Source organism: Myxine glutinosa, chromosome 5 (assembly GCF_964187855.1).
Source record: "Myxine glutinosa chromosome 5, kmMyxGlut1.1, whole genome shotgun sequence".
Taxonomy (NCBI): domain Eukaryota; kingdom Metazoa; phylum Chordata; class Myxini; order Myxiniformes; family Myxinidae; genus Myxine; species Myxine glutinosa.
The window spans coordinates 141,308,438-141,320,937 of record NC_136265.1 but is presented as its reverse complement, the minus strand read 5'-3'; the positions used below and the strand labels follow the sequence as shown (position 1 = coordinate 141,320,937).

The 12,500-nt window shown below is 49.0% G+C and overlaps 1 protein-coding gene and 1 long non-coding RNA gene across 3 annotated transcripts in view; one reads left to right on the top strand and one right to left on the bottom strand.

Annotated features, from left to right (window-relative positions):
* LOC137426970 (guanylyl cyclase C) overlaps positions 1 to 12,500 on the bottom strand; it is a 445,743-nt gene that overhangs the window by 305,124 nt on the left and 128,119 nt on the right. For both annotated transcript variants that reach the window (XR_013623586.1, XM_078778805.1), the window contains exon 11: positions 5,802 to 5,892. Coding sequence is in view for 1 of the 2 variants with exons in the window: in XM_078778805.1 (XP_078634931.1) it covers positions 5,802 to 5,892 (91 nt within the window). In the remaining variant the exon portion in view is untranslated. The remainder of the gene's footprint in view (positions 1 to 5,801; positions 5,893 to 12,500) is intronic.
* LOC144892388 (uncharacterized) overlaps positions 1 to 12,500 on the top strand; it is a 229,959-nt gene that overhangs the window by 185,472 nt on the left and 31,987 nt on the right. The window lies entirely within an intron of this gene.

The window sequence follows — 12,500 nt, the reverse complement described above, 5'->3', positions numbered from 1 at the left end:
GTTAGTGACTGATACCTGTAGTGGGGACGCAGGTAGATTAGTGTGGATGATAATGACGTGGGAGCGCAATAGTTTAAAGGGACGACTGGGAAGCGCAAGTTTCAGAAGGGAGTAGTTAGCTGAGATGATGCCGTGTGTGTGAGGATTGAACAGGTGAGAATTGGACAGGTGTGATTGCACAGGTGTGCAACTGAACAGGTGTGTGGAGCAGTGTATGAGGGAGTAGTGGTGATTGTGTGTTGTGTTGACCAACTGGTCCAGGAAGAGGAGGAGGGTGCAGGTGGCACCAGGTAGGATTGCACAGGTGTGCAACAACAGGTGTATGTGGTTGTATGGAATAAATGGTATGGAGTAGTGGAATGGATGGTAGTGGAGTGAGAATGGTGGAAATTGTGGAGTGGAGTGGATGGTGCAAAGGTGTGAATGGGGGAAGAGTGGACCCCCATCACGGATACCCGGGGCGGGTAGTGTAAGTGTTAGGTAGAGGGTACAGGTAAATTGTAGTTGGATATTGGCATCTGTGGTGCGGGTGACAGAATGGTATGTGGATGGGTGCGTTGGTGTTGTGGAAATGGCTGGGCGTGTAGCCTGTTAGTGTGTGTAGTTGGTTGGGCACTCCACCACTGTGAGGATGTCGGCCAGGTGAGGCCGCAGGTGGGCTCTGGGAGCCGGTAGCGTTGTGGATGGGGCCCGAGGATCCGGAGGACGGACCCGGGTAGCCCAGTGCCAGAGAGGGCACCGAGTGGGGAGAGTGCCAGAGGGCCTGCCCCAGTTAGTTAGGTTAGGGTGAGGAGCTAGGTAAGCTCGGGTGGCAACTGCAGTGGTGGAGGTGTGCAGGTGGGTAGACCCGCTGGGAGAGGTACACGTCGCAGCCCAGAAATTGTGCGAGGGCACCGGGAGATGAATCGGGGGGAGTGAGACCCCAAATTGAAGAGCACCACAGTTTGGCCAATGGGAATTGGTTTTTAGAACCCATAGTGTAAGAGGGCCAATGGTTTGGCCGGAGAAAGACCCCGGGTAGTGTAAAGTTGTTAAAGTCATTTAGAAGATAGTTAGGATTGATGAACCTGTCGCACCATACGCAGCCACTTACCTGTGGTGATGATGATGACTCCACACCTGTGTTTTCTTTGTTTGTGTCGCAGAAATGAGAATTGCTGTGAGGATTGGTGAGACGCATCACGACGTGGATGAGACATTGGGGTGATTCCATCTCTCCCTCCTTAGGAGGGACTGATGATGAATTGGTGATGGCAAATTTTGATGTTGAGTTGGAAATGGCAAATTTGATTGGTTAGGAGGGAGAGAAGACGAATTTGGTTTATGGGAGGAACGGGGAAGACAGTAGGGATGTTTGTTGATTTGTAAAGTAGATGTTTATGGGTAGTGTTGTGTTGTGTGGATACAGTAAGGGGTAAGGGAGGGGCCATGTAGGTTACCTGGTGGGGGGGGGCGTACGATAGGAACGTACCTGTCTCACCTGGTTCCCATGTGCCCCCAGTGTGCATTACCTTATATTGTGTGCACTTTTGCGCCCTTACCACCTTACTCACTTGTTTCTTCTTTTGTCTCCCACCTCCGAGGATCTGGCTTTGGGGTAGAGAGAGAGGAGAGAGAGGTGCTGGCTACGCAGTTGTGGGCCTGCACTTTCGCTGCTTGTTGCCTGGATCGATACACCATATGGACCGCAATGTTGGTGGCCACCCACAATGGACCGTAGTTCTTTTGCGGCCAAGCACCACCCGGGGATGGACCTATGGGTCAACGGGGCACCTATGCCATACAGGTGAACCACTAATAAGTAACACCAAGTGCACCACAAGAAGAGCAAGAGACACCTGCAGGGTTAGGGGTTGTTGAAGTTATTTTTATTCCAATGAACAATGGTGACTGCACCGATTGGTGGTGGGGTGGTGCTGTTGATGCTCGGGAAAGGGTGCTCTGCACGTTATTAAAGGCCGTCGGCCACAGAGCACTCGTGGGTTGGTGTATCGATGTTGGCAAGCGCGCTCTCTCTATGCATAACATCTGCATGTGTTCCTCCAAAGACAGGTCCTGGATCGTAGTGTAAATATCAGCGTAGTCTTGTAAATAATGCTCCCTACCGGCTGTATGTTTAGTTTGAGGATTCTTTCCGGATTCGGTTATCCTGTGGGTGTGTTTCTGAGAGGAGAAGGGTGCAACGTCGCAGGGGGACATATTTACTCATTTGTGAATATCTATAAAACTGTCGCACTCAGGGTAGAGTTAATAGTAGAGGGAACTACATTGCGTGCCACACTAAAGTAGGTAAAAATTTATCGGGTCGGGACGCCCCGAGGGTAGAGAAGGGTGCAATGTTGCGAATATGGAATTTGACCTCCATATCCGCTTGTAAATATTCCCCTATCTTCTCCGATACTCCCCAACTCTCCCCTTACCCCATTCCCTAGTCCCATTGTCTGTAAACAACACCCATTAGAGCCGATCTTCCCCTTCATTCCCCCATTAAATGTCGTGCCCAGGTCCCCCGCACCACACGTAGACAATTATAGGACATCTTGCTAGTTATTCTTAATCTATGTCAGTTAAGGACTTGTTTCCATTAATTATGACTCTTCGTTGCACCAGAATGTGATGATATGGCACCAGTAGGAGTTTAGGACCTTCCCATACCTCCCCGCATCTCTTCCCATCATCTCAAGCTCCAACAACAACCACAACAACAGCGGCTTTGCGTCCTCACTCCGGCTCGGTTGGCCGCCATTGAACATGTGCTCGACGGGGTTACCCAGAAGGGGGCTCCCTGTCGGCCCCTCGTCAAGGGCGGAGCCGGTAACCCCCGCACCCAATGAGAAGCCATGGGCCGATGCCATATGGGGCGGAGCTAACGAGCGAGGGCGTGACTCCCCGCCGGATATACGCGGCCCCGCGCCGGACGTGACGTCAGATGCGCCCCGAGCTTGGAAGGAAAAGACGCCACCCTCCCGAGCGCTGAGCGACCTCCCCAGCTTGAGACCAAAGTCGCGACCCACAAGCGCTGTGATACCTTCACGCATCTCTGGACACCACCGTACGTGATCCTGCCCTGAGCACAGGTGCACCTGGAGCGATCGCTACCCGCTTTCCTGGCCATCAAACCCCGTGTGAGTGAGCCTTGTCCCGCGTTTACCTGTCGTCTGTCCGGGGATAATATAAGTGTGTTTAAGTGCCCACCTTCCTATGTTTCCCTCTTGTCCCTGTAATCTAAACCTTCCGCAATTGTAATAACAACCTTTGAGAACCGTATCCCTGGTGTCGTATTGTGTGATTGTAATCCAGCCGGGTGTCTTCTTTTTCTTATTGAGCCAGCATAGCGCGATTAGTCAACCCCGGGTGCAATCGGGGTAACTTGTACGGATACGGCGGCCATCCCGCTCGGCCCACCATACCATCAAAGTCGTATCTGTAACAATATATATCCGAGCTATATATATACATATACATATACCCATACACATACATATATTTTCAACCATGTGGAGAGTGAGGAGCACTACCTTGGACTCTTATGGATGCAAATCCTGCACATGCACAGACCAGAGGATCACCTCCGACCCAGAGGCTTACGCCAGACCACTTGTCAAAAGACAGATTTTTTTTTGATTATCATTGGTCAAACATAAAAACATTAAATCAAATGGAGCTGCCTATCCAAATTGTGAGATTATTCACTATTTTGAATGTGCCATTTTTATATATATAAAAGGTTAAAAAAAACAACAACAAAAAAAACATTGAAACAACTTGGGACGTGTACTCTAACCCAAAACTTGATCCAATGGCTTGATCTCCGATCATCAATTTGGATTCAGACCAGGTCACTCTACTCTGGCCATGCTGCTTCTGCCGTCTCAACAATGGATGGGGGTCCTCAATGTCAAACAGGAAATTAGAGCTGTCTCCCTTGACATATCTCCTGCCTTCGAAACGGTCTGGCACCCCGCTCTGCTCACCAAACTCTCCTCCCATGGTATCCATGGAAATCTCCACGCTTGGCTTGCAGACTTCCTCGATGGTCATAATCAACGTGTAGCGTTGAATGGGTCTCTCATCTCCCCTTACCCTGGAATTTGAAAGGCTGGAGGCTGGAGTTCCCCAAGGCCTGTTCAGGCTGGAGCCTGTTCAGGCTGGAGTTCCCCAAGGCAGTGTTTTGGGCCATGTGCTATTTCTGGTCTTCATCAATGATCTCTCCGACTCTCTGGAAAATCCTCTCTGTCATTTTGCTGATGATTCCACTCTCTGCCGTTCCATTCCTCATCCCTCAGATCGGCAGTCTGCCAGCCTCCTCGCTCTCTGCAGACCTGACAAAATCACAAACTGGTCAAACAAGTGTAACATGTCTTTCAATCCTGTCAAATCTCACACTCTCACTATGTCTCTCAGAAAAGACCGACTGGACAACCCCTCCCATCTACTTTCTGAACAATCCTCTCCAAGAAGTTCTGTCACTCAAGCTTTTGGTCTCACTATCTGCCATGGTCTTTCTGGGAAAACCATATTTCCAAGCTGGCCTCCAAAGCCAGTCGCCGACTGGGCATCCCCCGTCGTGCAAAGTCCTTCCTTGGCACACCTCAGCTTCTCACCACATACAAGGCTTTCATCTGCAGCTCAATGGAATACTGCTCTCCCCCTCTGGGCCGGTGCTCCTGTCTCACACCTCGCTCGTCTTAACGCTGTTGAAACCAAAGCTTTCAGGATCATGGAATCTCCTACGATGAAGCTAACTCGGAGGGCCTTTCACTTACTCACCACAGGTAGGTAGGTAGGTAGGTAGGTGGTCTTTCTGTCTCCTACCGACTCCTGTCTGGCCTAGCTCCCCCAGCTCTATCTGTGCTCTGTCCCCAAATATTCCTACAGTCGCACAAGATCTGCCAGCAACCCTCTTCTGGTGAAATTGCAAAATCAAGACTCTCTGCTCACCTTCACTCCTTCATTCCGCTTTTCTCGTGCTTCTGGAACAAAGTCCCTCAATCTCTTCAATCCCACTCCTCCCTCCAGGTCTTTAAAACAGCTGTTCACCACCATCTCTTATGTTCCCCCATCCAAAACTTTGATCGCTTCTACCCCCGTTAATTGATCCCCAGATCCACTTTTTTTGAAATGCCGACTTCTTTCCTGGAAGTTCTAGCAGGTGTCCATGTGTTTTATACCTCTGCCCCTCCCCCCTCTCCCCTCCCCCGCCTTCCCAGGCCTCATCCCCCCAAGCCCTCTCCTTCTCACAGATCTTCCGATGTCCCTGTTCTCTGCTGTTGTGCTTGTGTGCTTCCCTCTCTCTCCCCATCTTGTCTCCCGCTCCTTTATTGTATGTTTTGTGTATCCGTTTTTTTTTTGCGATTGATGTTAGTTCTTACACGAGCCTCGATCTTGCATACAAAAAGAAAAAAAAAAAAAAAAAGGGAGCATATTATATCAAAATTTTCAGCTGACAAGAAAGTAAAATGCAAAAAAAATAATTCTAAAACGTTAAAAAGCATTTCCCCCATATTAATCGCAGATCGAGCACAATGCAATGTTTCGGTAGGTCCGTGAAGAGGTCTGGGTAAATGAACATCCTAACATCAAGCTGGCTGAATGTCTCTCGAACATTGGAGTGAACTGTGGAAGACCCTATAACCAGGACAGCAGTACGCAAGTGATGGATATTGATGAATAACTGTCAGAAATACTCTGCCAGCATCTGGGTTCCCATCTCTTGTGTAAAAAGTGCAACTTTCACTAGAACCACTGTCTTTCAATTTGAAAGGTTTTGTGTCGTTAACTTTTTATTGTGTTAAACTTACCTCCATAAGAGTATGCAGCCAAAGATAACCAACACCATCGAAACCGACACACCAATCAATGCGATCGCTGTGCTCGAAATAGGGCCCTTGGCTGCAAAAACAAGACGAGACGTCAAAATGAATCAGCACATGCAGGTGATCATCAAACCGCTCATCTCTTTGCCTTTCCCCCCACTGGAGCTCAACCATCCGATGCGAGGAATTTCCTCCGGTGCTAATATTCCCAATAACAAGGAAGCAAGGAAATTTAACTCAGGAACCGAAGAAGATTGTTTCGCCCGTCCGCCACCTAAGCACTCAGCAACCTGTCGTGGGTTGTGCAATCTATACGGACAACCTCAAGGCGGAGAATTTGGATTGTTGTACAGCACGCAATGACATATTCTTTGAGAGATACAATTAGCTCTTGCAACCTGAAAGCAAACGCTGTGCTCCAAGATATGGCACCCACTGCTGGCAATGCAACACCAGCAGTCCAATGAAACGGAAAACCAAATACTGCATTGGAGTCATCAGAAGGAATCAGAAGAGGTAAAGAGCAATCCAGATTGCAAACTACAATTGTAAGTATACCTTGGCAATATATTCTTTTTGGGGGGGGGGGGGGGGGAATACACTTTAAACCTGTTTCTACTGGTGCACCACCTCAGCCAAGCCTCAGGAAGTCTTGTCCATCTGCCTCATATGCAAGAAACATTATTTTGTCTGCGCATCAGTGATGATATGGATATCAAGGAAGAATAAATAACAAAATGTTGACTCGAAGGAGGTCGATGGACATAAAGCTTTGCAACAGCTGACATGAAATGACTTCAAATATCTGTGAGATGACTCCTTTAAATTGGATTTTGCTTTAACAAGTAAAGTCACGTCGGTGTGAATAATTGAACGACCTATTCTCCTCGGCACATGCCAGACCAACTTCCCATTTTACTTGGGAGTGTGAAACATCCCAAGGCAAAAGGTACAGTACAAGCGAATTCTCATGCCGCAGTATCAGAACAGTTGATGGAGGATCCAGTGTGTTCCTTGGAAGTGCAGAACGTTTTGTCCCGATTTGAATTTTGAAATTTACATTCAAAATGGCTGCGATTGTACTGCCTGAGAAAAACAAACAAAACAACAGCTGTTCTGCATTTTTATCTTATCTGACCTGATCTGCTGTAAGAATCTCATTAAGTTGCTGAGGCAAGTTCCAGATCAGGAAGAGCAAGACCTAAAGAGTCAAGGTGGTCAACCCTGCACTCAAACTATGCAGGCAATTTGGCCAGAGGTATGAACTAAAAACGCCCCCTCCTTTTCTTTTGTTGTTAAAGGGTTAACTATAAGGGATGGCAACAGATGGAACGACTAGCATACCCATACTAACCTCGTATAACAATAAAATATAAAAAAGGGATGTAACATACGCAAGGCCAAGCAAAGCAGATCATCAGCCACAATAAAGCTTTGAGTTAAGCCTCAGTCACACTGGATCGTACGTTTTCTGGATCGTGCGATTGGTGGCAATTTGGCCGAGGTACGACCAATCGGCAATGTTTGCTACGATCTCCATTTGCGATCGCTCTTAAGACTGGTGTTAGGTCATCGTACGATTGGTGGTACGCGTGGTCGTGCAATCACCAACGATTGGAGAAGATCGATCCAAGATAAATCGTAGGTAATCGTGCGACTAGTGGTGGCGATCAGCGACCGATCGTACGATCAATCGTGGCGACCTGCGACCACTCGCACAATCAATCGCAGCCAATCACAGCAAGTCGCAGCCAGTTGTGAGATGGGTCGCTCGATCAGATCGAAAGGCTCGCGATCGTGCGTCAGCATCAGTAGTCACCTACCTCTCAAGGAGTAAACTTCGTCGAACTTTTCAACTGAAACTATAATTCGCTATGCCTCCCAAGAAGGGAGCTGTGGCCTGGCAGCTTAGTTCTGCACATTACTTTATTGTGTTAAAGATTTTACTTTGACAAAGAACTTTGTTTGTGTATACATGTATTGATTTAATTTGTATTTAAAATAATAATTTTTTCCATTGTAATATAAACCAGTCATTTATTACTCAGACCATACACACACAATAAAGACAACTAATTATTACTTTTTCTCCTGACATACCATGAAATAGCATGTTTATTGTACAAGTTCATTGCAAAATAGATATGCAAAAATAGATCATACACATAGCATATAATATATTGCTACGGTTTTGAGATTTGCACACATTGGTCATTAAAGGTTAAAGGGTTGCCCCCATAGTTATTCCACGAGCAACACGTAGGCCACCTTGTAGTGTTAGTTATGTTATAGTATGTGTAAGTATAGGCCATTTCCCCTATTGATATCTGCGTTGTGTAAAGACATGAGTTTAGGTCCCATTAATTTTGCGTCCACCCTTCAATTCCACCTCTATGGGCATAATTGATCCCGCGCCCCATTTGGCTGCCTGCAGCATTTGTTACGCTTTGGCTGCCCGTAGCATTTGTTACGCTTTGGCTGCCCACAGCATTTGCTGCCCTTTGCTCGCTCACTAGTCAAGTAACACGAGGTAGGCCTAAGAAGGAGGAGCGCGGGGTCGGGGTGGGGCGGCGTCAAGGCGATGACGGGAAGAGCCACCAGCCAACCAGGGCTCCAACGGCATGGCGTGAGGGGGCGTGGAGAGGCGCGTCTGGTGAGTGTGAGAAGGTTCGCGGGGCGTACCTATATACAGTAAGTGATTGCACAAAGCCCTCGAAAGGACTCGTTGGGAAAGGGCGTGATAAAAAGGACTTATGAGGAGGACTCGTTGTAAAGGACTGATTTGCACGAGAGGACTCATAAGGGGAGAGCGCACGTGAGAGGACTTGTTAATCAAGAGGACTGTGAAGAACGTGATTCGCAGCGCTCGCTTTGGAGGCATTGCACTATATCTCAGTATAACGTACGCGCCAGAGGAGAGGAAGAAGAGGCGTTGAGCACACGGCTGCAACCAGACGCGCCGGTGGCGAATAGCGCCTACCTCAGCCACGCAAGTAAACGCGGCAATAGCCGCCAGTGATCACCGCTAACCGCCGAAGTCCGCTCCCTACCAAATCGCCCCGTATTAACCCTTGTGCGCCCAACGACACGCGGAGAGCTCCTGCCCCTCTACTTACCATCTGCATGGGACGAACCGGAGACCGGACGGAGGGAGCTGCACGAGAGCCATCCCTGGACGCGGACCATCATCCTGCAGCTGCAAGCCCCGTGTGAGTGTGTCTGTGTGTGAGATGGGCTCGTTTGTCCTGGGGATTAAGTTAAGACTGTTTTAAGGCTGCACTGTGTCCCCTTTTTCTGGAATCCCTGTATAGTGTAAATAAACCTTGTTATTCCTTTCTTCCCAATTCGATCGCCTTTGTGATTTCTCCATTGGCTAAGCATGGCACGAATAAGATCGCTAGAACCGGGGTCACCAACGAAACAGCACGGATCGCGTGTACGCACCGCTCGGCGTCTCAACATGCGTGATTCGTGCGGGGCTTATTTCCTCATTTCAGGGCAGCGCGAGTAATTAGGTAATAGTGATTCTAGTCCTAAGACCCTATTTCGCGCAGTTCGGGAAGGACGTCATAGGTCCCGGGTCCCGTCGGCCAGTCAAAGACAAGGGGACTAATCCCCCCTTGGTAAGAGGAGAAGGCCGGCGGCAAGATCCGCAACAATATGATACACATATCTCAAAAAAAATATCAACATTCCAACATTCACACAACAGTTCGTAGATCATGTTATCCTGCCATGGGACACTGCCGACGTTGTTGTAGTAGTGCTTGAAGTAAACGCGCACAGCCTTGGCGAGCTAAAGACTGCGAGCTGCGAGCTAAAGACTGGTGGTACCACCAATTGTAAGGTCGTGCAACCAGTCGGGACAGGTCGTGACTGGTCGCACTACCGATCGTGAGGTCGTACGACAGGTGGCACCACCAATCGTCAGGTGGCAGGACCAGTAGCACGACCTTACTACTTGACTACTTGACCTTACTACTTGACTACTACTTGACTTGACTACTCGTGCGACTATGACCCGCGATCATGCATGACTGGTGGTGCGTCCATGCGTGACTGGTGGTACGACCATGTAAGACCTGTCTGCGACCTCTTACGATTTGGAATCGCAGGCCAGAAGTTTTGAACATCAACATCGACCTTGCTGCGACTGATTTTGCTCTGGCGATCACCCACGACCTCTGCGACCAGTCGCGCGCGCTTTCTACGATTTGCCCGTGCTTCCAACATTTTTCGGTCGCAGCTAGGTCGTAACCTGGTCACAGGCCCGGTGTGACTGGGGCCTTAGTGTCAGCATGCCATGTGCCAACAGGGAGCACTGCATTGTGGAGCACCAGGGATGTGAATGCTGCTGCACCTGCTGTTGTGTATGTCCAGATACATTGTGTGTGTGTGTGTGTGTGTGTGTGTGTGTGTGTGTGTGTGTGTGTGTGTGTGTGTGTGTGTGTGTGTGTGTGTGTATATATATATATATATATATATATATAGTTGTGGATATGAGGATTGTGTTTTTTTTTTGATTGCTTTATTCTGGACCCTCCTGCCTCCAGTTGTGTATAAAGGTCAAAGGTCGTTCCGTAGTTATTTCATAAGCACTCACGTTAGCCAATCATAGATTTCCCCCTTGTTGACAGTTATTTCCTTATTCTGTGTAGTAGGGTAAGGCCTTGTCTTCCATTAATTGACACTCCATTGCACCGAATTCAAATAGATATATCCCCTTTCATTCCCAAAGCCACATTCCCAAAGCCTCGATTGCCAACTGCATTCGCCACCATTGCCATGTGCTCCGGCTCGGAGAAGAAGGGGGGGGTGTCTCCACCTCGTCATAGAGGGGAGGAGTGAGCCAGCCCCGAACAACCAACCAAGCACGAGGGGTTTGGTTTGAGAGGGCGGAGGAAGAGCGATCGGGGAAGTTCGAAAAGGTTCACGGGTGGGGCTATATATAACCCATGGGAGACGCCCCCACCTCAGATGAGTTCTGAGTTCTGCAAAGAGACGAGCTTCGGAGAAGAAGTGCGCAAGGAGGGAAGAGAAGCGAGAAGGAAGCCTTGAGACAAGTGCGACAGAAGCGCGGGGGAAGCCTTTAACACAAGTGCGCGAGAGAAGCGCGGGGGGGAAGCCTTGAGAGAAGTGCACGACGTCACCCTGCTCGCTCCCAGCCTGACGAGGCCCGGCTTGCTGTGCGCCCTGCCAAGCCTTCCAGCTTGTGGTCCGAGCTGAACCTTCCTCCCGGTCCAGCCAATCGTTCCTGCCTCCATTCCCCATTCGTGTGAGTCCGTCTTTGTTTGTTCTGTCCCTGGGTTAATTTAGACTGTTTAGATAAGCTAGCAATTTTCACTGTGTCACCTTTCCTCTTCTGTATTTTATTTTCTTATCCTTCCTTCTTCCTTGGTTTCTTTCAATTGTGTAAATAGTAAATAAATTATATTTGTATTCCTTACCCTTTTTGTCTTTCTTTCTTATTTACATCCTTCGTTTTAGTCTTTTCCCCATTGAATATCTGTGGCGCGATTCGGCCAACGTTCAGGAATCGGGTTAGTCGGGGTAACTGTTCGGGCGCGGCGGCCATCCGCTCGGCAAACAACATCCTCGCCGCGGTCCCGTAACAAAATATATATATATTTTGGGTGGCTTCACCTACCTGGCTCCTTCGTTTCCTCGGGCCCGCTCCCGTAGGTTGGGACCATTGTTTCACCTCCTCAACCTTGGCCTCGTGCTCGCCTCTCCGCTCCTGCCTGGCATGGCTCTGCGGTACTCCGCCGCAAGGCTCCTTCTGCTCAATACCCACTCCACCCCATCATGCATCTCTGCCATCAAATCAAATGGACTCCTCCGACGACCCAGGTACATTCACCGTGGCTCCGGTCGTAAGTTTGTATATGTACAATCAGGTCACTCCATCCCCGTCCTCTGGTCGACTCAGCGCACTCCCACTCATCGTCCCAGCGCACCTAGTCACGGCAACGCACAAAATCGCACCTCCTGCCTGCGAACCCTGGCTAAATCACCTGAATTCATCCCTGCTGTTCAAAACAACATCAAGCTCACCCTGTTCAACACCCGGTCCCTCAAGAACAAATGCCTCATCCTCAACGACTACATCCTGGATAACAAACTGGACTTTCTCTGTCTCACCGAAACCTGGCAACAACCCTGGACTACTACACGCTCAACCTCACCACACCCAATGGATATTCCTACGTCAATAAACCACGCTCGGAGGGCCGAGGTGGTGGAATTGCCGTTATCCACCGTCAAGACATCAGGACCAGCCTCATCCCCATCGCCTCATCCTCATCCTTTGAACACCTGGCTTTTAAACTCTCTGGTCGCACGCAGTCAGTCATGGCTGTCGTCTACCGCCCTCCCAAACCACACCCATTATTCCTGTCTGACTTCTCCTACTTTCTGACCCAGCTATGTTCCCTCTCCCCCTCAATCTTCCTCCTTGGTGATTTCAATATCCACATGGACTCCACTGACTCCACAATAACCACTGACTTCACTGATTTACTCACCTGCTTTAACCTCACTCAACATGTCAACTTTCCTACGCATATCCGTGGTCACATTTTGGACCTTGTCTGCTCCACTGGATTAATTTTGCACCATCTCTCTGGCTCTGACCTCACCCTCTCTGACCACTTAGCCATCACTATGACCATCAACATCCCCACC